This window comes from Myotis daubentonii, chromosome 2, assembly GCF_963259705.1.
Source record: "Myotis daubentonii chromosome 2, mMyoDau2.1, whole genome shotgun sequence".
Lineage (NCBI taxonomy): Eukaryota > Metazoa > Chordata > Mammalia > Chiroptera > Vespertilionidae > Myotis > Myotis daubentonii.
The window spans coordinates 51926658-51951990 of NC_081841.1; the positions used below are offsets into that span (position 1 = coordinate 51926658).

Here is a 25333-nt window from a genome sequence, read left to right on the forward strand (position 1 = left end):
ACCCAGACTGGCCAGGCACCCCAGTGGGGACCCCCACCCTGAAGGGTGTGTGACCAGCTGCAAACAGCCATCATCCCCTCACCCAGACTGGCCAGGCATCCCAGTGGGGACTCCCACCCTGATCCAGGACACCCTTCAGGGCAAACCAGCCGGCCCTCACCCGTGCACCAGGCCTCTATCCTATATAGTAAAAGGGTAATATGCCTCCCGGCACTGGGATCAGCGTGACAGGGGGCAGCACCCAAATCCCCTGATTGCCCTGCGGCTCTGTGTGTGACAGGGGGTGGGGCCACAACCTCCCTATCCACCCTGCTCGTTCGTGACAGGGAAGGCGCCCCAACCCCCTGATCAGCCCTGCTCTGTGCCTGATAGGGGGTGGCGCCCCAACCCCCTGATCTGCCCTGCTCTGTGTGTGACAGGTGGCGGTGCCCCAACTCCCCTATCGGCCCTACTCTGTGAGTGACAGGGTGGAGCTCCCCAACCCCCTGATAGGCCCTGCTCTGTGCGTGACAGGAGGGAGCTCCACAACCCCCTGATTGACCCTGCTCTGTGCGTGACAGGGTACTGAGCCCCAACCCCCCTGATGGGCCCTGCTCTGTGCGTGACAAGGGGTGGCGCCGCAACCTGCCCATCGACCCTGCCTTGAGTGTGACAGGGGGCGGTGCCCCAATCCCCCAATTGGCCCTACCCTGAACGTGACTGAGGGTGGCATTGCAACCTCCCTATCCACCCTGCTCTGTTCATGACAGGGGCGGCGCCCCAACTCCCCAATCAGCCCTGCTCTGAGCCCGACCAGGGGCTGCACCTAGGGATTGGGCCTGCCCTCTGCCACCCGGGAGCAGGCCTAAGCCAGCAGGTCGTTATTTCCCGAGGGACCCCAGACTGCGAGAGGGCACAGGCCGGGCTGAGGGACCCCCATCCTCCCCCCGAGTGCACAAATTTTTGTGCACCGGGCCTCTAGTATAATATATAGATGATGTATTATAAAATTGTACACCTGAAACTATATAATTTTATTAACCAATGTCACCCCAATATTCAATTAAAATATATTGACTTTGAAGAAAGGTTAAGAATTTGATGGGAGCCCTAACTGGTTTGGCTCAGTGGATAGAGCATCAGCCTGTGAACTCAAGGGTCCCAGGTTCAATTCCGGTCAAGAGCATGTACCTTGGTTGCAGGCACATCCCCAGTGGGGGGTGTGCAGGAGGCAGCTGATCGATGTTTCTCTCTCATCGATGTTCTAACTCTCTATCCCTCTCCCTTCCTCTCTGTAAAAAATCAATAAGATATATATTTTTTTAAAAAAAAGAATTTGATGGGAAATGATGGGGGGTGAATGCCAGAGTCAAGGGACATATTTAGTGCAGCGAATGATAGAGCCTGTGGCAATGAATGCTAAGACTCAGAAACAGGACCAGGAGCTTATAAAGATTAGAAATATGGTTCTGCCTCAGTTACACTGAAGCACAACCTTGCTTCACAATTCAGGGACAGTGCATGGGGTGGTATGCAGGGTTGAAATTTTAACATGTCCCTGACTAGTTATCTTCAGGTGTAGCTTCTGTGGAGACTGGAGAATGATTTGCAACAGTTCTTTTTGTCCTGACTCGCCTACTGTCTGATGTAATGGTACATACAAAGGGACAGGCCCCTTCCCTCCGCTGGGGGACAGAGGACTGGTTGGATGATGGCCAGCCTCTCTTCTCTTTAAAACCTTTATCAAATGGAATGTGTTACTCATGCTTTTCCAACGTTGCCTTCAATCAATCGTTCTCGTTATTCGATAATAATTTGCCTTCTTGGAAAAGTTGGAAGCATTTTTGTGCTATGACTTCAACAACCATCTTCAGTTCAACCCTGTGCTTTTTGCTGCCAACCCGAGACCCAAGGAGGAGACCTAAGTCATAGCGAGTCTGTAGAGGAGGCAGGATCTCTGCCAGTCTGCTTAGCTTTAATGCTCTTTAATCTGGCCACTAGCTCAGAGATTAACAAGTATTCTCATCCTTTTCCCTCATCCTCAATCACTTCCTTCTGCAACCCGCAAGGGACGTTTCCCCAGAATTTAAAAATCATCCAAAGAATAAAATCAGAATAGACAGGATCAACACTTTCTCACTTTCCCACGGTGAGGGGCAGCTGCAAATAGAAGCATGAGATTTTCAGTTTCCATCAAGCAGTTGGAAGGACCTTCAAGCCCAGGGGCCCCTGAAGGGAGGGAGGCGGTTTCCACGGCAACCTGGGCTCCTCGGGCTGCCCCCCTCCCCGCGGTAGCCCTGGGTACCGCCGGCCAGCGTCCTCCCGTGCTCCGCGCGCTGATTGGCTGCACAGGCCGCGCGCTGATTGGCCGCGGCGATGCCTCGCGGGCCGGTGGCCGCGGAGGCGGAGGAGGTCGATGGTTGACCGTTGGCTCCAGAGTCGGGGTCGCCGTTGGGGCGCTTCGCTCAGACCCGACCGGAGGGTGCGCGCTGCTGACGCTCGGCCTGGAGCCCGCGGGCGGGACCGTGCTCGGCTCCGCCATGCGCGCCGGGAGTAACGAGCCCGACGGCGTCCTCCGCTATCAGGTAGGGCCCGCCTCCCGCCCCTCCCCGGGCTCAGCCTCCTCACCCCGTCCACCTTCCCGCCCCTGCCCCCCAGCTGGACGCCCAGGCCACTCCCTGAGGGCGAGGGGAGGCCGTCCCGGGACAGCAGGGGGCGCTCCGGGAGGCTGGGAGCCGGCGGGGGCAGCGAGAGGGTGACCTTGGCCGAGTCCGGGAGCTGGCGGGTCACCGCCGCATCCCGTGTGCGCCGGCGGGGACCTCTGGCCTCCCGGGGTGCTCCCTGTTGTCCTGGCCTCGCCGCGTCGAGCAACGTGGGAGAGTAGCCAGGGGCCATGCTTAGGTGAAGCGGCTCTCCTCATTGTGCCATTTCTGGGGGTTTCGGAAGCGCCGGAAAGACCGGGGGCGGGGGCCCAACCCTGGTAGTGAGCCCCGCTTTCTGACACCCCCCCCCCCCCCCCCCCCCCGGCACATTGCGCAGGCATCTGGCAAGTTCTGGGTGGGGAGCGGAAATGGGCTGGGGCGGTGAGGAGTCAGGAGCAGGGTTTAGTTAAGGGGATGAGGAAACCAGGTGTAAGTACTGGTAACCCAGCTGTTGGGGTGGCGAATGTAAGGAAAAGCACTGGACTGACTGTGTGTCCGAGTCCGTAGGTTCAGTTCTCACCCAGGCTTGGCGACCTTGAGCGGGTCACTTGCCTCCTTTGACCTCAGCTCCCCATCTAGTGAAATGGGAACGACAGTGTCTGCTTTGGTTTGAGGGCAGAGCGAGGTGCTGTGTGTGAAAGGGCTTTGTGAAATGTTTACTGTGAGACAAGCAGTGAGTGAGTGCTACCTTACTCAGCTCTCTACTATCACCACCCCCGTTCCTGTGCCATCAGGGGGCGTAGCTACTGCCCCGGAGAGAGGGACTGATTGAAGAGAGGGTCTAGTCCAGTGGCTCTCAACCTTCCTAATGCCTCGACCCTTTAATAGAGTTCCTCATGTTGTGGTGACCCCCAATTTCATTGTTACAAATTGAACATAATTAAAGCATAGTGATTAATCACAAAACAATATGTAATTATATATGTGTTTTCCGATGGTCTTAGGCGACCCCTGTGAAAGGGTCGTTGGACCCCCAAAGGGGTCGCGACCCACAGGTTGAGAATCGCTGGTCTAGTCTGAAGTGGGAGGCGGTGAAGAGAATGATGGACCTTCCTGGGAAGGATGATGGGTTTTGGGAACAGGCGCCACGTTGACATCAGGGATGGTTTCTGTAAGGGGTCAGGGAACACACTCGGAGTTTGCAGCAAAATGGGCATCAGATACTGATTCTCCTCCCTGTAGTAGTTTGCTACTAGAAGAGCTGTCATTCCTTCTTTGCTTGCTCCATCAAAAAGGAACCTTATCGCAGGTTTTGGAAAATCCTTATCTAATCTGTTAAGGCCTATTAAGTGTATTTATTCACTTACATTTGGAATACAATGATGAACAAAAATAGGCAATGTTTTTGCTCTGGGGAGCTTCTCATCTAGTGTGTGTGTGTGTGTGTGTGTGTGTGTGTGTGTGTGTGTGTGTGTGTGTTGGGGGATAATCACAAGTAAATGTGTTGTTATAAACTGTGGTAAGTTCTTTGAAAGAAAGATAGACAAAATATGGACAAAGATCCAAAGGATAAGCGAGCTCGAAGGGCCTTGGGGACACAAAGAATACTATACACAAAAGTCCTGTGGCAGAAGGGGGTACATCTGGCTACAAGACCTGAAAGAGGGCCTGTGTGGCTAGAGCCACAGAGAGTAAATGAGGGGAATGGTGTGAGATATACTCTGGTGTCATAATATACAGGGCCTTTGTAGCCCATGCTGAGGAAGTTGGCATTTCTCTGAGGAACAAGGGAAGACACTCTAGAGAGCAAAAGAAGAGAGAGGAAGAGAGGAAGAGGGAGAGAGAGAGAGAGAGAGAGCCAATGAGAGATTAGATTTTCCTGTTAAAAAGATTCCTCTTGCCCGGTTGGTATGGCTCAGTGTTGACCCAGGAACCAAGAGGTCACTGGTTCAGTTCCTGGTCAGGGCACATGCCTGGGTAGTGGGCTCAGTCCCCAGTAGGGGGTGTGCAGGAGGCAGCCAATCGATGAAGTTTCTCTCTCATTGATGCTTCTATTTCTCTATCCCTCAACCTTCCTCTCTCTCTAAAAAAAATCAACAAAAAACATTAAAAAAAGATTTCTCTGGCTGCAGTGGGAGAACAGGCTGGAATGAATGTGAGGAGACAGTGTCCTTAATCTGCAGAATGTGTACAGGTTATATTGTCAAGGTCATAATAACCCCTAACCTTCTGTTAGTGTTCTGTGAAATTGATAATTCCTGAGTGCTTCTGGGATAAGATAGAAAATAATTACCTCCTTTACATCTAGTTCATGAAACTTTCATGAGTGGTAGGATGAGGAGAAGAAAATAGAGTAGGAACAGTAGGACCTCATGAAGGCTGAGTCAGGTGATAGACAAATGGGAATGCGGATATAGGGAGGAAAAGAAATGAGTGTGGAAGGAGGAAAGTAAACGGGCTGACTTGTGGGAGACACAATCAGCCAACTGAAAATTACCAGTTAATCCTCCCAAGTAGGCCGTGTGGAAGGGAGCTAGACCTTGCAAACTGAGGCGATTGTATAACTTCTCCAAACAGAGATTCCAGACATCACATCTAAATATCATAAGTCTGTGTTGTTTTCTCTGGTTTGGACTGTTGCATAGCCTCTCATGATTCCCTCTGCCTTCTCTCTAGCCATTCTACTTCAAGCCTGGCAGTAGAGGGAGCTTTTAAAAACACAAATCAGATTATGTCATATCTATCTTGAAACCTTTTAGTGACTTTCCAGTTCATTTTAGAATAAAATCCAAACTGCTTATCAAGCTTTAACATGATCAAGGCCATGACCACCCTCTCTGACGGCCTCTCTCCCCCTCTCTGTCTATGCATCCCTGCACTGGCTTTCTGTTCCTTCGATGTGGCCCGCTCCTTCATGCTTCAGGATCTTTGTTCTTGCTGTTCCCTCTGCCAGGACATTTTTCTACCTCGGCCTTCTCAGGACTCAAGTGTCCCCTCCCAAGAGTGTCTTTCCTTGACCTTTAACCACAGTCACTCCCTTTCATATGATACTCTTTTGTTTTCTTAAAGCACATGTAATTCATCCAAAGGGTTCTTATTTTGATTTCTTGTTTATTTTCAAATAGAATTTCATGAGGGCAGGGACCAGGCACACAGTATTTTCATCTAGCACAGTGCCAGGTATAGCACAGGTCCGTGACTCTATATTGTAGAATGGACGATTCTCCCCTAGTCACAGCTGGTGGGCCTCTCCTTAAGGAGCGTGTGGCCTTGTCAGGATTAGCACAGGGCAACAGACGGTCATTGCTGGGTGACACAAACGCTCTCCCTTCTGTGCTGTGGTGTCTTTGCTGGAAAATCTTTCCCATCCTCTCCAAATATCCCATTTTAACCCCCAAGCTTCATATCACTACCAAAATTCACCACTCTGTCTTCTCTGCTCAGACACCCACAAGGTCTGTTTCTTCTCCCACCCTTACTTATGGAATATACCTGTTCATCTCTACTGCTAACCTGGCAGCTCCCTTTGAGAAGGTTGTTTTATGTAAGCTTTTATTGGTGCTTGCCATGTGCAAGGCACTGTGTTAAGTGCTTTCCATGCATTATTTCATTTAAGTCTCTCAATAACCCTGAGAGCTACATGCTCTTATTATCCCCATTTTTCATATGAGAAAACCAAGATGCAAAAAGATTAAGCAATTTGTTCTAATAAGTGGCTGCCCCTCTTCAAAGATGTCTCCTTAATCACTTTGCATTACTGTAGCTGTTGTCTTTGATTCCTAGACCAGTGCCTGGCTCAGAGTGAGCATTTAATAAATGTTTAGTAAGGTATGTATGGCAAGGTGTACAAAGGATATTATTAGAGTGGGAAGAGACTGGAACGAGGGGGCCAGTTAAGAGGCTGTCATTTAGGATGAGTCAATGAAGGTCTGCATTATTGAATTTTGATGACATTTTTAGAGGTTACTATTGAAATTTTAGGAGTCAGTGAGCCCTTAAAGGGCGTAGCAATGAAAGAAGATAAGAAAGCTTTAGGGAAGCCTAGTTTGGACTGGAATTAGGGACATCTTCAAAATTCCTAAGATTTCTCCTGATCAGCACTCCATTCTGAGCAGAAAGAAATGCTGGGAGGAGAAGGTGGAGAGGTCAGAACCATCAGCACTTGAATCAAGTGGTGCTAGGACTTTCAAGGAGGTTCAGAGAAGGTGGAAGTGGAGGAGTGGGGAGCAAGTGAATTTGGGAAGTTACTAAGGCTTTTCTGTGAATGAGAATGGAAAACTTTGCTGAAGTCTTGAGAATAACAAACCCTGGTAATTGGGTGATAATTGAAAAGCATAGCCAAATAGGAAGAGAGTCACACTTTATATCTTATGATGGGCCTGAGAAAATTCTAAGAAAAGATTCCTGAAGGAGACCTGAATACTCTTGCCCAATGACGCTGGCACGTGTCGGAGCTCAGTTAATATTTTCTGAGTGAATGAATGAATGGCTTTGTAGAGAGCAGGTCAACTTTTCTGAGGTCAGTTTATGATAAGCAGTCAGTATTTGTTGAATGTTATGGAACAAAAGTATCAACCATAGCAGCTCTCCTCTCACTATATTGCAGTGTACATTTAATAAATGTTTAGTAAGTGCTGGGTGTTCTTTCCCTTCATGGGAATTGGGGAAATTGTGAGAATTCTCTTTACCTGGCTTTACCAGTTCTATTGGGAAACTTCAGTAGGAGAGGTGTGGGCTGTCCTGCCAAGCAGAGAATTGAGGTTGTCAGGGGGACAATTCAGGCTACAAATCTACTGCCTCAAATATTTGTAGATAATTGTCTTAGCTCATGGTTTGCCTTGGCAGGGTAGACAGGGCTCTCAGGCAAGCCTGAGCAGTAGTAACCAGGACACAGCAAAGCAACTGTGTTTATTCTAAATCTGCTGCTAGGTAACAGCAACAAATCTTAGATAATGGAGAGGGTGCTTGTTTCTTGTAAGGTAGTAACACATTTACTCTGGTCTTGGTAGTTAGAAAGCCTTAGTGCAGTGGTCGGCAAACTCATTAGTCAACAGAGCCAAATATCAACAGTACAACGATTGAAATTTCTTTTGAGAGCCAAATTTTTTAAACTTAAACTATATAGGTAGGTACATTGTTATTAACGTAATTAGGGTACTCCTAAGGCTTAGGAAGAGCCACACTCAAGGGGCCAAAGAGCCGCATGTGGCTCGCAAGTCGCAGTTTGCTGACCACGGCCTTAGTGTATGTGTTAGTTTCTATTGTTTCCATAACAAATTTTGTGGCTTAAACAACACAAATCGCTACTCTTACAGTTCCGTAGTTCAGAAATCCAACAAGGTCTCTCAATGGGCTAAAATCAGATGTTGGTGGAGTTGGGGTTCTTTCTGGAGGCTCTAGGAGAGAATCTGTTTCCTTGACCTTTTCAGCTTTTCCAGGTTGCCTGCATTCCTTGGCTCATAGCTCCCTTCCTCCATCTTCAAAGCCAGCAATATAGTGTGTCTCAGACCCTGCCTTTGGCATCATATCTTTCTCTGACTCTACTCTTCTGCCTCCCTCTTCCACTTTTAGGGACCCTTGTGATTACATGGAGCCCACCAGAGAGTCCAGGATAATCTCTTTATTTTTAAATTCAGTTGATTAACAATCTTACTTCCATTTTCAACCCTATTTCAGGGGTCATTATTCTGCCTACCATTATGTATTAACCAGTAATTTATACAGGACAGGAGTGAGTGACTCCAAGTGGGGTTCAATAAAAGAGTCACTGAGAAACCAGAACTACTTTGAAATTTTATGCCTTTAGAAAGCTGCTGAAGAGTCAGAATAAGAAAATCATGGGTATTCAGGAGCTCATGGCTACCCAGAAGAGGTCTGGAACAGCTGTGACAAATCCTGGTGGAACCCCCTTTTTTTTTTTTTCCTATAGGGTGGCTGCATTCAGTGAGGAAGTCAAATTGAGGTCATTCAAGAGTTGGGGATTTATGGGTCATATTCAGTGACAGAGTCTTTTTTTTTTCTTTTTAAGATATATTTTTATATATGTTTTTTAATGATTTTTTAGAGAGAGAGGAAGGGGTAGGGAAAGAGAGAGCTACGTCAATGAGAGAAACACATTGACCAGCTGCCTCCTGCACGTCCCCTACTAGGGATCGAGCCTGCAACCCTGTCTTGTGCCCTTGACTGGAAATCGAACCCATGACCCCTGCTGTGCTAGTGCTCTATCCACTGACCAACACCGGACTGGGCCAGTTACAGAGTCTTCAAGGCCCAGAATTCACAGACTTTTCTGGATGAAGAGGAAGATGGAAATGAATAAAAAGATGGAGAACTATTGAAAAAGTCTTGGGGCAGTTTGAGGGACAAGATTCAGGAGCACTAAGGATTCAAGAAGGTAATAATGTGGATCTTGAGCTGTGCTGTGGACATGAGCTCTCAAAAACAACCCAGGTTCTTTGCTTTTAGCAATAATAGAGTATAATGTTAATATAAGGAATACAGAGAAGCTTGAGTTCTTCCTATCCCATTTAGTTCTTGGGAGATCTTAGCCTTGATTTAGGTCTGTTGTGAGGATTAAGTGAGGTAATCTATGTAAAGCACAATGCTAGACCTATGATGTAGTAAGTGCTCATAAATATTTGTTTCTAATACTAATTGCATTAACTCAGTTTGCTGATTAGAAACCCTGGAAGCCACTTATATATTTGTTGATTTTAAAGAATTGGTTAAATATGTTAGAACTTAAATGCTTGACTTTTTATTGTCCAGGGCAGGGGAGGATGGGAAGGTGGAGGGGTAGGAGCCTGCTTTTTACAATCTCTGAAAACATTGGAACCTTAGGGAAAAAAGATGAAAGCGGTCTTTAGAGGTAAAATATCTGAGACTGACTGCCAGAAAAGAGGTGGGGCTGAGTTTGGCAGGTATACAACCACACATGTGGAGCTGAACAGTAGAGGTGTGTCAGGGAGAGGGCTCAAGGTGGGCTCCACTGCCTGCCATCTTCTTCCTCCCCTGCAGCCTGTGTGGCTGCTTCTAGGAGCAGGAGCCATTATGTAAGACTCAGCCCTGCCCCTGCCTTTTAATTTGTCCATTAACTGTAAGTGAGAATCTGGTTTGCTACTCAGCTATAATTCATTCATTTTTCAAGGCTCATAACAATGCTTTCTCCCTCACCATGTGCCTTGCAGTTTCAATGTTTATTTAACTCCTTTAGTTCTTTTTATCTTATCGTGTTCTTGTGATAGGCATCCAAATACACAGTGGTACTTGTCAGTGAGTCAGGAGGAAGTACAGAAAAGAGACTTAGAAACAGGGCCTTTTCTCTAGTTCATCCTTCTTTTCCTCCCTCCCTCCTTTCTTTTTTCTCCTAAACTTATATAATGTGGCTCATATGACTCTAATCTTTTTCTGAGTCATAAACTCCCCTGAGAATCTGGTGAAAGTTATGAGCCCTTTCCCAAGAAAAATGCACACGCACACATAATCCTCTGAAGCCCATTCATAGGAACCCTAGAAATCCATGGTTGAGAGATCTTCTCTGCCATAAATAATGATGGTATCAGAGGAAATAATAGCCAGCTGGTGAGGACTCTGCAATAAGAACAGACCAATGAGACTTGACGTACCTTTCTTTTCATTTTTATGATTTTAAACAAACCTCACATATACTTGAAGTCTATGGGACATTTCAAGCATGTACCAAAGTAAGAAAGACTTGTAAAAATGAATCACCATGTACCCAATGACCTGGCTTCAACAAGGAGCATTGATTCATCTATGTTTCCACCCATTCTCCAAATTCCAGACATCATATTATTTCATCAGTAAGCACTTCAGTGTGTATCACTAAAGATTAAGGACCATTTTTAAAGATGACATAACCACTATATTACAATAGTATTGTTACATTTAAAATTAACATATTCTTTATATAATCAAATATCCATCTAGTTGTTTAAAATTCTGTGAGTGCCTTATAAGTTTTTAAAATAGCTGACTTATTTGAATCAGGATCCACATTCAAGCCTGACCTTTTAAATGTCCTGGCTAATGGTGTTTGACAGTGACTGTTTTCTTTGGCAAGACAAAGAAAGTAGATGAACGTTTATTCAGTGAATTTAGGCTGTGATTAACCAATCTAAATTAAGGAAACAAACAACAAGTCGATTTTCAACCTGAATTTTTCATACAGTTGACCTTGCTCTTTATATTTTGCTTTCATAGTCTTTGAGTTAAAAAAATCAATCATCCCTCCCTTCCCCCTTTTATCCAGATTCCTGCTGTGTTCTATGCTGTGGCATGTGGCTGTAGGCAGTATTAAGCATACTAATTAATTGATCATTGTCCTCTGGATATTACAAACCTGAAAATCTATTATGAGAAAATATGTTATATGACTTAAATAACGAGTTCAGAAAACTAATAAGTATTTATTCATCAAAATTGATTGGATATTTACCACATACTGGACATTTTACTAGGTGCTAGGTACACAGGAGTGAACATAAGTACGTACCCTCCTGGGACTCAGAGGCATGAAAGCTACTTACAGTGGTAAGCTACAGTATTAGACTCTGGGAGAAAATGTGTGGCTCCTGCTATCAGGAAATTCATGATCTTAATCATAAGCTAGATGAACAAATAAGTCTAAAACAAAGGCAAGTTTTTTCTATCTATAAGTTATTCCTCAAATAGGACTTTATATGAGAGTCTTTACAATTTAGATGGAAGTGAAACAGACATGCTTGGAAAATTGACTCAAAAAAAGCACCTATGGGGATGAGGAGGACATTAATGTTAAAGATGTATTTGAAGATTTTGAATAACGTTTATAAAGTGTGACAATAAGTAATATTTCTAAGTTAATTTATTATTTTGCATATCTGTAATCTTTCAATGTTATCTATAAATATTTCAGTAGGTGTCACTAAAAGATAAGGATCCTTTAAAAAATAAGCACAGTACCACCTAAAGAGAAAACCAACAATTTTTTTAATATCATAAAAGATCTAGTCAATATTCAAATTTCCAGTTGTCTCAAATGTCATAACTTTAATATATTGATTTCAGAGAGGGAGAGGGAGAGAGAGATAGAAACATCAATGATGAGAGAGAGAATCATTGATCAGCTGCCTCCTACACGCCCCCTACTGGGGATCAAGCCTGCAACCCAGGCATGTGCCCTTGACGGGAATCAAACCTGGGACCCTTTAGTCCACAGGCTGACGCTGTATCCCAGCCGTGGGCAAACTACGGCCCGTTTGAAATGAATAAAACTAAAAAAAAAAAAAAAAAAAAGACCGTACCCTTTTATGTAATGATGTTTACTTTGAATTTATATTAGTTCACACAAACACTCCATCCATGCTTTTGTTCTGGCCCTCCGGTCCAGTTTAAAAACCCATTGTGGCCCTCGAGTCAAAAAATTTGCCCACCCCTGCTCTATCCACTGACCAAAACCGGCTAGGTCAAATGTCATGACTTTAAGAAGATAGTTAAAAAATAACTAAAAAATTTATTTCAGTTGGTTTGTTTGAATCAAGATTCAAATAAAGTCCACACATTATGGTTGGTTCATCGTCTCTTTTAACCTGTTGGTTTTGCCTTTCTCTCCCTCTGTCTCTCTCTTTCTCTTTTTGCAATTATTTATTTTTAAAAAGAGGCTAGGGGAGGATTTGTCCTATATGGTTTTTCACTGTCTGGATTTTGCTGATTGTATTCCCATGGTGTAGTTTTTCTGTAGAGCTCTGATTCACTGTATTTTCAGTAAATTGGTATTTGAATTTAGAGGCTTGATCAGATTCAGGGACAATTTATTTGGTAAGATTGCCTCATGGATGGTGATAAGGTCTCTCATTAGGAGGCATATAATGTCTGGCTGTTTCTGTGATGTTAGTGGCTGTTGAAAATCAATGCAATCCATTTGTACTGCAAAATGGCAATGTCCTAATTCTAATACTCCTTTTCCATTTTTTATTTTAATAATAAGAAACTTCTCTCATCTACTCTATGGTACAATTTATATAGGGAAATGGATTAATTTTTACCAGCTTTCAAAGCAACCAGTTAACTTATTAGCATATCTTCCAATGTTAACCAATTAGTCAATTTTTTGTTGTTAATCTTCACCTGAGGATATTTTTCCATTCATTTTTAGAGAGGGTGGAAGGGAGGGGGAGAGACACATAAATGTGAGAGAGACTCATTGAATAGTTGCTTCCCACACACACTCCGACCAGGGCGAAGGATTGAGCCTGCAAGTGAGGTATGTGCCCTTGACCAGAATCAGACTTGCGACCCTTCAATCTGCAGGCTGATGATCTATCCACTGAGCCAAACTGGCTAGGGCCAATTAGTTAATTTTTAAAGTGACATTGTGAACTTGTGGGTTTTAATATATGTATTAGATATATTCAGTTTGTTGCAGTTATTACCCTTATTGATTCAACTTGTCCTCTTTTATAAAAATATATTTTTACTGATTTCAGAGAGGGAGAGGGAGAGAGATAGAAACATCAATGATGAGAGAAAATCATTGATTGGCTGCCTGGGGATCAAACCCACAATCCAGGCATTTGCCCTGACTGGGAATCAAACCGTGACCCCCTGGTTCATAGATTGATGCTCAATCACTGAGACACATGGCCAGGCATATTGTCCTAGTTTTGGCAAGGGACCTCTTTAAGTTGTCTACTGAGTCCATGTGACACAACCCTAGTTGTCTTTGAGTGCCTTTTAGTAGAAAATGGCACTGTAAGAGACCACAATCTAGATGCTAATGATACTCATTGCTAGTGGCTGACCATTTTTTTTCTAGGGCTTTTGAGTGGACAGAGCCAGAAAATATAAATTTATCAATTAAAAAATACTTACAGATAAAAATATCGTATATTTTTGTTGATACTTCCAATTCAAATTCAGGATTGCACTGGTTTTTATTTAACTTCTATTTTACAACTGTATCTCCTTGCACCCCAGCTGAGAATTCCAGTTCTCAGACACATTGAGAGTGACAGAAAAAGTTCACATAATTATTTGTTTTATCTCACAATTCACAACAGTCTCAGAGTGATAATACCAACACTACAATCAACAATATGGTAACTAAAAAGCAGTTTAGGATCTTTTTCAATTCTTTTTGTTTTTAGGGTATATCCTACTAAGGATGTTCAATTTATTATGCTTAAAGTTATTTGGAATAATTTCTCTTAGAATAGTTATGCCATCAATTTGGTATTTGTTTTCATTTTGTTTTTGATTTCTGGGAATTGATTTTTAAATTCTTAATTTTGTTTTAAAATTATGTAAAATATATATAAAATAAGGTATATTCACAGAATTTTAGTTTCTATCCTTGTCTCCTATCCTCTATGCCCTCCCTCCTTCTATAGGTAACTATTTAAAAACATCTTTTATGGCTTATTCTTCCTTTATATATTTTAAGTATAAGCAGATACTTATGGTTCAAAACCCTTTCTTAGACAACAGTTATATAGTTTTCCACCTTACTTTTAAAACTTGATATTATATCTTGGAGCTTATTCCATAGTAGTAGTAAAATATGCTTTTATAAATATGTCTATAAAACTAACTAAATAAAATACTATAAGTAGACATTTGAGTATTTCATCTACTTTCCTACAAGTTTATTTATTCAAGTTAGCCTCAAAAACTTTTTTTGAATCTTCTTTTTAGAAAAATGGATTCTTTTATATTCAGGCTTGTCTTATTTGGGGGCATAGATGATAACTACAAAATAATAAAATTGGAACAGTAAACTGGAAATTTGAGCTGGATCTGGAAGGATGGTGAGGATTTGCTGTGCTGGAGAGTTGGGGAAGGGGAGTGTTAGGTGACTGGACAGTATGAGCAAAGGCATGAAGGTGGGAATGTGCACGGTGCCTGTGGGATCAGTAAGCCTGACTGGAGCTGCAGGTTTGGTAAAGGAAATAGACTAGTAAGGAAATCAGTTCAGATATTTTTTGAAATAATTCAGGGTATGGTGAAGGTCTTGATAAAGTAGGTACCATTATATTCATTCTTTTAACAAAGATGTATTGAGCACCCACTATGTGAAAAGTCTTCAGAGTGCTGGGGAAACAGTGGAAAGGAAGACAGATATGGTCTCTCCCTTAAGGAGCAGAGACATTTCATTACTAAGGAGAAGTACACTGTGCGATCTATATATATAAAAGCCTAAGCAACCGTCCGACCAACCATCTGACCGGTAGCTATGACCTGCACTGACTACCAGGGGGCAAATGCTCAATGCAGGAGCTGCTGAGCTGTGGTGACTTGGCAGCTGCTGTTCCTGGGTGATGCACCTAGAACCAGAGAGGAGGGAGCCCGATTCAGGGGCGTGTCACCTGAGAACCACCTCTCGCAATCTGGGACCCCTTGGGCGATGCCAGAGAGCCTGTTTCAGTCCAATCACCGCAGGCCAGACTGAGGGACCCAACTGGTGCATGAATCCATGCACCGGGCCTCTAGCCTATTGGCTCCCCACTTTGTGTCTGGTTCCCCACCGGGCCTCTAGCCCGTTGCAGAGGTCGTGGGTTTGGCCCTCACAGAAACTTTTCGACTTGATTAGCTAAATAATGAGATGTGCAAGACCTACAGGCTGTGGCCCCGACGTCTGCCCCTGCGCCGGCCCATCTGTTCAATATCAATTTCCAGTGGAGGCAGCAAATTTTCCCACTACCACTCTCAGCTGGGAAATTGGATGAGGCTTCCCTCCTTCTGGGTGGACAATAGCGCCAGCGGGCAACCTCCGGGGAGGGAAGAAGGCGAAGGAGTAGCTCAGGTGGGAAGAAGGAGGATCCTGCCACCACAGGACTCTGTCTGGGCAGAAGGGCCTGGGCAGGAGCCTGACATTGAGCAGGGTCCTGCCCTAGGCAGACTGGATTCCAGGTTAAGTAAATCCTGTTTGCTAAATAATTGCATTTTGCAGCTAAATGCCCACAAGTCATCAAACTTAGGGTAAAGTGAGATGAAAGAAGCGAGGCAGATACAGAGAGAAAGTGACATAATATTGGGAGAGGAGGGAGCCTGATTCTGGGGTGCATCACCCGAGAACCACCCTCCCACAATTTGGGACCCCTTGGGGGTTGTTGGAGAGCAGGTTCGGCCCTATCCCTGTAGAACAGGCTGAGGGACCCCACCAGTGCACGAACCGTGCACTGGGCATCTAGTCTATATAATAAAAGCCTAAGTGACTGTTACAGCGGAATGACCAGAATGACCAGTCGCTATGATGCGCACTGACCACCAGGGGGCAGATGCTCAAAGCAGGAGCTGCCCCCTGGTGATCAGTTCACTCCCACAGGGGGAACGCCGTTCTGTCAGAGCAGCTGGTGAGCGCAGTAGCGGTGGTGGGAGCCTCTCCTGTCTCCACAGCAGCGCTAAGGAGCAGTGAGCTGAGGGGTAAGCAGTGAGCAGGCGAGGGGTAAGGAGCAAGGGGTCCTGGACTGCAAGAGGATGTGTGGGAGTGGGCCTAAGCTGGCAGGTGGGCATCCCCTGAGGCATCCCGGACTGCAAGAGGGCACAGGCTGGGCTGAGGGACCCTCCACCCCCCAGTGCATGAATTTCGTGCACCAGACTCTAGTGAAGACATAAAAATGGGAGGACCTAGCTTAGTTTATAAGAGGGGTAATCAGGAAAAGCTTCCAAGGAAGTGCATTTAGATTGAGATCCATAGGATGATGAATAAGTATTAGTTGCTGGTGGTGGAGGTGGGGATAGTAGGCAGAGGGTGATTGCTCTAGAAGGAGCAGCACTCAGGGAAGAAAGGAAATATGGTTCCAGAACTGATAAAAAATGTCCAGTATGACTGAAAGTGTTGGACAGTATGGGATAGAGTGGATGTGAGATGAGAGTGAATTCGAAGGAAATTGCAAAGGAGGTCTTGATAAGAAAAGAGAACTGTTTCTCTGAAGGCATATAAGTGATACTCAATATATATGAAATAGATGACTAAATATGTTTGAAATTTCAAATGTGGATTAAGAAATGATGGTGCCATAGGAAGGAGTAAGTAAATGAGAACAGGCTGCTAGTTTTGGAAGGAAGATTAATTTGGTTTTAGACACCTGAGTCTTGAGGTGTGGCATCCCATTGGTTTGTCAAATACTGGGCCACACCATCTCAGGGTGCTGTTGGAATTGTAATACTCAAGTGAGAGAAATGAAAGGTAGACCGCGCTCCCTTGGGAATTATATTTAGAGGAAGAGGATGAGCCTTAGGATGAGACAGGGAAGATTTGGGCAGGGAGCAGGATGGAAGATTTAAAGGACAGAGTATTAAACAGGCTTAGATGCTGCAGAGGTCAAGGAGACCGACCAGTTTACACCAAATGACACAATGTGGTTGACACCACTTACAAAATGCCATTATACAGATGTATAGATGGGGTGCAGAGATGAAAAGGCATGAGATCTGCAGTCATAAGACTTGGGCTCAGTCCTACTTCTGCCTTTTACCCCATTTGTAACCGTGCGCAATAATTATTGTATGTTCTCTGAGTCTCAGGCTGTTCATTTTATAAAATAAGAAAGAGAATGGCTATCATATTTGTATCTCAAGGTTATTGTGAGGTTCAAATTTAAAAAATATATAAACCATTGTGCTTCTCTTTCAAGTGTTGCATAAAGCGTCTGACACATGGTACTTAACTGAGTGTTTGAATGAATGTGTGGGTATTACTATGACTACATATTTATGTTTTCACAGAGACCAGATGAAGAAGCTGTGGTGGATCAGGGTGGGACCAGCACAATTCTCAACATTCACTATGAGAAAGAAGAGTTGGAAGGTAAGAACCGCTGTTCCATGTAATGGGGGAAACAGTGAGAGGCAGCCTGTGGGAGGGACAGCTCTGTTATCAGGAAGCTGGGGTTTGAGTCCTAACTTTCACTAGCTGTCAGACCTTGGGGGAGATCACTTAATTTCCCTTAGCCTCAACTTCCTTGTCTGTTAAATAAAAGTAGGATAGTAATACCCAATAGACAGCATGTGAGACAGCGCTTTGAGCCCTGTGAAGTCCAATATAAACATTATTAAATGACCTATTCCACGAGAATGTGAAGTACTCAGATCAGTTTATTGATTCTTGACAACTGCTTAGAAATATAAATACATGCAAACTTTTAAAAGAAAAATTACAAATAATTTTAAAAACTCAGTTTGGCTATAAAATCCTGTTTGTACCCCATTTATAATGTTTGCTCTTTCCTTCTAACTAAACCTGTTTCTGCCTGGTGTTTTCATCTAAACAAGAAAAGGGAAAACACATATGTACCTATAACATATTCTTTAGGAGTCACAGCACAGAGTTACATAAAAATCCAACTGAAGTGGACAGGAAGGGCATTGTTAATGACCTGCTATTTCTAGTGTACCCTATTAAGGCTCTTCTTCCTTCCTCCCTGCCCCAGCCCCAGCTCCCCACATGACCACGTGTGGTGTCCTGTTTTCCTTTTTCCCCTGAGGCTGAGTTTCCTGATTTGTGGTGATGCTTGGTTTTATTAGAGAAAGGCTCCTGTTTAGTAGAACTTTAATGAGAACCCACATTTGGCTCAAAAGCCTTTGTGAACTCTCTGCAGCACCCTCTCAATGTTGAAGGCTACGATACAGCAACTTTCTAATGACTGGGACAGCATGTGAAAAATCCTCTCTGTACTGCTTGTTCTCGTGACGTGTTTTTTTTTCTTCTTTTTTTTTTTCATCATAAAAGTTGTACAATCCCTCAAGAAAACTTGTCCTTAGGATGAGGAGAGTGAAAGCTCTAGAGAGGCTGACTCAGTCTCTGGATCTATTACCATGAGAACTTATGTGGGTGGCTCTGTGGAGGTCAGTGGGTTTGGCTAGATCAAGGTCAAGTTTTCCAAACTATTTTAACCAGATGGAAGAGCCAATGTGGGTTTCAGCAATTGGGAGAAAGTGGGAGAAGAAAAGGGTGTGGGGGGTGGGAGGCTAACATTCGTTAAATGACCCTTGTGGATTAGACATTTGACTGGGGTCTTTGAACAAGTTGTCTTTTTTAGCTTCTCAATACAAGGCCAGGTAGGTTATATACCTACTTCAGGTCATCTAGTCCAATGATCTTCAACCCTTTTCACCTCATGGCACACAAACTAATTACTAAAATTCTGTGGCACACCAAAAAATGAATATATTGTTTTGCCAATCTGACACACACACACACACACACACACACACACACACACACACACACACACAAGTATAATTTTGATTCATTCATACCAGACAGCTATTGTGTTGTCCTCATTTTGTTTTTATCCTCACCCAAGGATATGTTTTTTATTGATTTTAGAGAGAAAGAAAGGGGGAGGAGAGAGATGAGAGAGAGAGAGAGAGAGAGAGAGAGAGAGAGAGAGAGAGAGAGATATATCAACATCTTTTGGTTGCCTTCCGTATGCGCCTCAGCGGGGGATTGAACCTGCATACCTGGTGTATGGGCTGATGCTCCAACCAACTGAGCCACCTGGCCAGGGCCGTTGTCACTTTTTAATTTGACAATCTAAGGGAAAAGAGGTCAGTGTCCCTACCTAAATAGTCAGATATTGTAAGTTTTAAAAATTTCTTGCAGCACACTGATGTGACACCGGTTGAAAATCATTGATCAGCCTGATGGCAGGTGATAGGGGACGAAAGTCGGCTTTTCCACTCTACCACACCATCTGCAAGGGAGGACAGTATCCAGCATTAACTACCCAACCTCAACATTTTGTTCCATTATATAAACATGTTTATGTATTAGCCCTCCTTCTGCCCAGATAATTCTCTTGCTTCTCTACCCTCTTATTGCCCTGTGGGGCAATGTTGTTCTCAGTTTAGTTGTTTGGGCCCACATGACCTTTGTCCTCAGCAAGGAGATAACTGTTTATAAACACTCTTTGTCTCCTTGTGAGTAGAATAATAAACTTGTGCAAACTCTCTTGAATCCTGAGGACTGTGTTCCACCCACAGAGGTCAGCTGAGTAATTGGCAGTAGGATCAGATTCTTATGATGTCATCATCTATTCTTTATGCATTCTCCATTTTGCCATAAAAAATAGTAACCTATGATGTCATTACTAGAGAGTAATGTGTTGGGAAATGGTCGTTTATACATAGACCTTTTTGAAAACTAGAATCTTACTTATTTTAGCACTATTTTTAAAAAGCACTTTAGACAAATGGAGGACAAATGCTGCCTACTTTTCAGGCCTGATGTGGTTCTAGAGCAGCTCTGGAGAGGAGAGGAATTTGCTGTGGGGCTGGCCATGCTGTGGGCTCTACCCCGACTCACTCTGAGGTCAGCTCTGGGACTCAGTGAGGCTGCACTCAGAGTGACATCATCTTTTGAAGGTGTAGGATAAAATTATATTTGGTTTGATATGTATGCCATGATACAAGGTTTTGTGGCTGCAAGATAAATCCCTGGTCTTCCTTCCCCTTTATTCCATATGTCTATCCCACGTGACATAAACCATTTCATCACTCATTTTCAGAATTACTCTGAGATTTAGTCTCTGGACATTGTGAGAGACTTTTGTAAATGTAGGCCTTTTGCGTACGTTAATTTCATCAGTAGGAGATGGTGCATTAAACCATGACATTGTTTTTGAAGAGTCAAAAGCAAACATTAGAATAGATTTCCAAAGATAAACTCATGAAGAGCAATAATAGTCCATGATGTGCTTCAGTGGACTCTCCCAGTCTCAAAGGAACACGAGCAGTTGCTTTAGTTAGAAGAATGGATTTTTCCATTTTTTCTGGCAGATCATTATTCCTGGTTAACGACTAGATTTATGAATCCTAGAGTAAGTTTAGTGCCTTCTAATAAGTTTTTAACAAATGTGTAAGAGCCATTTGCTCATATTTATAAGTTAAAAGAAAAAGGAAAGACTTGCATCTGCTCCACATGTTAGATTCCCCCCTGTGGTTATTGACTTTGAGTCAACCTGTAGCCCAGAGGAGTGGAACACCTTTTGTATGTGCTAATGAGTTCTGTCTGCACTCTTGGTAAACAGCATGTATGGAATGTTAATACAGCCTCCATCTCGAGGGTGGGTCTCACCTGTGGTTTCTGTCTTGCTCCACAAGATTCAGTCCCAGTTTACTAAGGATTGTTCTCTGCACTTGTATACATACTTATCTTTTAAAAATTGATTTCAGAGAGGAAGGGAGAGGGAGAGAGATAGAAACATCAATGATGAGAGAGAATCATTGATCGGCTGCCTCCTGCACACCCTACACTGGGGATTGAGACTGCAACCTGGGCATGTGCCCTCACTGGGAATCGAACCATGACCTCCTGGTTCATATGTCAAAGCTCAGCCACTGAGCTATGCCAGCTGGGAGTGTATACATACTTATTTTAAAAATATATACAGTGTTACATCTTTTCTATAAGTTTTTACTAAATTAATACTTGTATTTGCATACAGATAGCCTCTGAAGAGTAGTAAATACTGGAGGAAAGAATGGAGAATTGGATGGGAAGAAGGTAGAATTTTGGTGAGTTGATTGGTAGATGGAAGGGATGAAGATTGTGAGGGTAGGAGAGGGTTGAATGGCCAGCAAAGTGACCACAGGATTAGTTTAGTGAAGTCATCACAATGCCAAAATCCAGTTAGGACTGGATTTTACTAGTGCTATATTCATTTCCTAGTGTCCATTTGTTAGTCTTCTTTTCTGCTGATTTCATTCAGAAAATCCAAGTTTCTGTTTCAGAGTTCCAGTGTAGAAGCTGATGCCTAATTTTCTGATAGATACTTGGACTTACTTAGTTCTGACCTCTGCTGGGACTTGTTTTCATTAACGCTTGTCTCGCTGGTGTTTTAAGAAGACTCCTCCTTCTCTTTTAGTCTAACCAGCTCTCACAAACATTAGCCAACCACAGTGCCTGCCTCCTTTTTTTTTTGGAGGGAAGGTAGGGGAGGGTGGGGGTAAGGGGGAGAGATCAACCAGAGGACTTATATGCAAGCATATAGGCCTAACCAATGAACACGGATAACGGCGGGGGGGGGGGGGGGGGGTGAGCGCATGAGCGGGGGGGGGGGGGGTGGGGAGGGTTAGGGGATAACGTGGGGATGAGGACACATATGTAATATCTTAATCAATAAAAAAATATATATAAAAAAGAAGGTAGGCACTGTGGTTGGCTAATGTTTGTGAGAGCTGGTTAGACTAAAAGAACTTCTTAGAGAAGGAGGAGTCTTCTTAAGGATTTAAGCTTTACCTTACTTCCTACAGAGTCCTCAAAGGCATCTGTAGGATGTCTTGCCTGTTATGCTACAGACTTGCCTAGAAGGAATTTAAATATCAGGCAAAACCATACATTATTTACTCAACAACATTTACTGAGGTCCTTTTATAATCTTTTTTTGCAGCAATAAGTAAAGATAGTGAGAACAGTGGAACCACTGTGAATTCTCCAAAGAAAGCCTCAGCCCGAGCCTTTCCTAGGTCTTAACATTAGAACCTGGACTAGCCATCATTTGGACAAGACCTGATAAGTCATTTGGTCCAACTTCCTTGTTTTACTTTAATAGTGTCAGTGAATAAATTAACCAAGAAAATGAGTCTAATAACATCGATTCTAATACCTAATTATTGTGTTCTCACTTTCTCTTTAGAATGTAGTTAAAATTAAATAATACTAGCCTTATACCAGCACAAGCCCGGCAGAAATATTTGGAGTGTGCTTAAGAAGTAGAGGTCCTAACCTGGCCAGTAACCTGGGGGATTTGCTCAGAAGAGGAAGCATATGGTTGGGGTGGCTCTGTTGAAGGACTGAAAGTTACCCTCAGACTGTTCTTCACCTGCACACACCTGGTTTTACAACACTTAGGTCACTATTTTAGGGGGTGGTTGAAGTGATTCTCTAGGATCTAAACATGCTTTTCATGGCCCACAGGTTCTTCATGTCTGTGCCTGTCTGTCTCTAACTTTCCCCCCCCCTCTCCTTTCTTCTTTCACCTTGTTCTGGTCCCACTGGCTGTCCTTTTCCCTTGGAACTAGACACACACATTGCCATTGGAGAGCCTGTGTACTTGATCTTCCCTCTTCCTGGAATGCTCTTCTCCAGGGTCTTCTCATGACCTCTCCTTCTCATCACTGGATGTCTCTTCTAATCATCTTAGCTAAAGTTTCCCTTCTCCATCCTATCCCCTACCATAGATATTCTAGCACTTTATTGTATTTTATTCATAAAAATTATCAATATTTGAAATAATGTTTTTATGATGTCTGTCTTCCCCCACTAGAATTGTGTTTTGAAGACAGGGATTTTGTGCTGTTCACTGCTGTATCCCCAGCCCTTGGGATAGGACCTGGTACAATTAGGTAACGCCAGCCTGGGTTGACCTGAGTGGTGTACTACAGGGACCTAATTAAATACTATAGTCAAACATTATTAACAGATGGTATTTTATTAAAGTGGTAGTTAATTTAGTTGTTTTCATGGTTTATAGTTTTCACTGATTATATCAGAGGTCCAGAATCCCACATCTTAGCAAATGACCTCTTCGGGCTCTGTATTTCTGTTTCATTGAAGTTTCAAGATAACAACATTATGTGTTGAAATCTGCCTGTCAAAAATGTCCTGAAGTGGGCCCAAGTCAACAGGACTGTCCTGAGACAGTTAGTATGTAATAGGTGCGATTCTTCCAGACACTAAATATTTTATTATCCTGCCTGCCTCTCAACAGTCTAACAAATCTTTGATCATCTCATCTAATCATCACTGTTACTTTTTTATTTTGCTTTATCACTTTGGAAATTGAGAGACAGGGGAGGACAAAGAAAAGGAGGGAGAAATAAAGTAAGGGGTGTTAGAGCAGCACCCCCAGGCACTTTTACACCACTTGGAAGTGGAGAGCACTATTAAGGAATTCCTAAAGAAGAAGTTGAGCACAATTTTAGGAAATGCCATTGCTGGGGAGAGAAGAAAATGAGGAGTTGGTAACTCTTTCCATCAAGTCCCATTATCTAGGAAGTCTTCCTCAAGTAAGCTTTTAGTTATCAGGTTGGCTAGGATTTTCTCAATCCTCTCGTGCCCTGGCGAGTATTTCATCACCACAAATATGTTCACTTTAGTTACTCATTCCTTTTGTGTTCTGCTTCAAATTAGAGGCCTTCTTAGGTCATATTATGTTCTCCTGAGGAGATTCGAGGGGTTTATGCTCCTAGTGGAGGCACTTAGGATATATTCTGTTTTCTGGATATGTGGAGGGATGACCATATATAAGACACTGTGTATTTTGTTATGCGAGGGACTCCAAGAAGAAGAAGTTCTGACCTGGGACCTTGAGGAGCTTGTAATTGAATAGTGGGAGATAACACTGATAGAGGCTTAACTTTAATGCAAGGCATAAAATGAGTACACAAGAGAACGCTAGCCAGGGTCTCTGGGGATTTAGAGGAAGGAGGAGTCATATCTGATCAGGGAGATCAGAAATAACACCAAGAGGGAAGGTCATTGCAATGAATCTTGAAGGAGCGAGCCACATCAGTGTCCAGAAAGCATTGGCACATTTATGGAATAGCGGTTGGTTTAGGTAGAAGAGTGTGAGATGATGGTGGGTGTAGCAGCCACGTCATGAAGAGGAGACAGTCAAAACCAAGCCACTCAGTTGCTAAGATGCAGAAGGTGAGCATCTCTAGATACCCTCCCCCTGAACATTTATTTGATGTGAGCATGTATAGGATTTTAACTTTTATCTCTCTTGAGCTGATGATCACTCACTTCTCTTAGAGGTCTTTCCCTTTATTTTCCTGTTGAATGTATAATTTGTCCCAGAGGAGGAAAAGACTAGAAAGGAGGCTGGGACCCCGAGCATGCCGGAGCATGAAGGAGTGAGCAGTTCCAGAGCAGCACTTCAGGAGGATTGGTTTGTGGGATTTAATTGGTGTGGGAGAAAGGAAGAAGGCCCCTGCTGTTGTCCAAGTGAGAGGAGAGAAAGGCTTGACAGCCCTAATCTATAGGATGTAACCCTGAGGGGCAAGAGGTAGAGGTGGAAATCTAAGGTAGTTCTGATGTTTCTAGCCTGGAACGTTGAGAGAATGGCGATGCCGTGGACAGAAGCATGAAGAAATGAGTATGAGCCTAATTTGGGATGAAGCATGGTGGTTTGCTTTGAATCATTTAGATAGCTATTTGGGGGTCATTTGTAGAAGTGAATTTTGAAACGAGGGGAGTAAAAATTACTAAAAGAAGAGAAAAATGGGTCAAGGAGGGAAAACCGGGGAGCCTTCCTTTGGTTGTGGGATTGTGGAAGCAACGAAGAAGCACAGCCAGAGACGTGCAAGCGAGTCGGAGAGGGCAGTGGGACAGGAGCTGAGGGAGCCCAGAGCACCAAGGGGAGGAAGTGGTCACGGGATTGGGAGACTGCATGGAACATGGTGGGCTCTCAAGAAAGTCTTCACTGAACTGAGAGAAGCGTAAGATGATAGAGAGTTGGTGATAGAGATGAGGTGGTCTTGGTGTCCCTGAGAGGGCAGTGTCAGTGGAGAGTGGTCACGTGCAGTGGCTGTGGAACAAGGAGATGATGAGGAGAGGGAGCTAGGTTGGTAGATGGTTCTTTTTATTTTAAATATATTTTATTGATTTTTTACAGAGAGGAAGGGAGAGAGATAGAGAGTTAGAAACATCGATGAGAGAGAAACATCGATCAGCTGCCTCTTGCACATCTCCTACTGGGGATGTG

General features: G+C 43.7%; 1 protein-coding gene across 5 annotated transcripts in view; it reads left to right on the plus strand.

Annotated features, from left to right (window-relative positions):
- Positions 1-25333, plus strand: part of SLC4A8 (solute carrier family 4 member 8) — a 124382-nt gene that overhangs the window by 34709 nt on the left and 64340 nt on the right. For 3 of the 5 annotated variants that reach the window (XM_059682889.1, XM_059682892.1, XM_059682891.1), the window contains exons 1-2: positions 2344-2564; positions 17349-17430. In XM_059682889.1, the coding sequence (XP_059538872.1) occupies positions 2520-2564; positions 17349-17430 (127 nt within the window). In that variant the 5' untranslated portion in view covers positions 2344-2519. Of the gene's footprint in view, positions 1-2343; positions 2565-8655; positions 9016-17348; positions 17431-25333 lie in introns of those variants that run through there. The other 2 variants (XM_059682893.1, XM_059682890.1) reach the window with 2 other exon arrangements.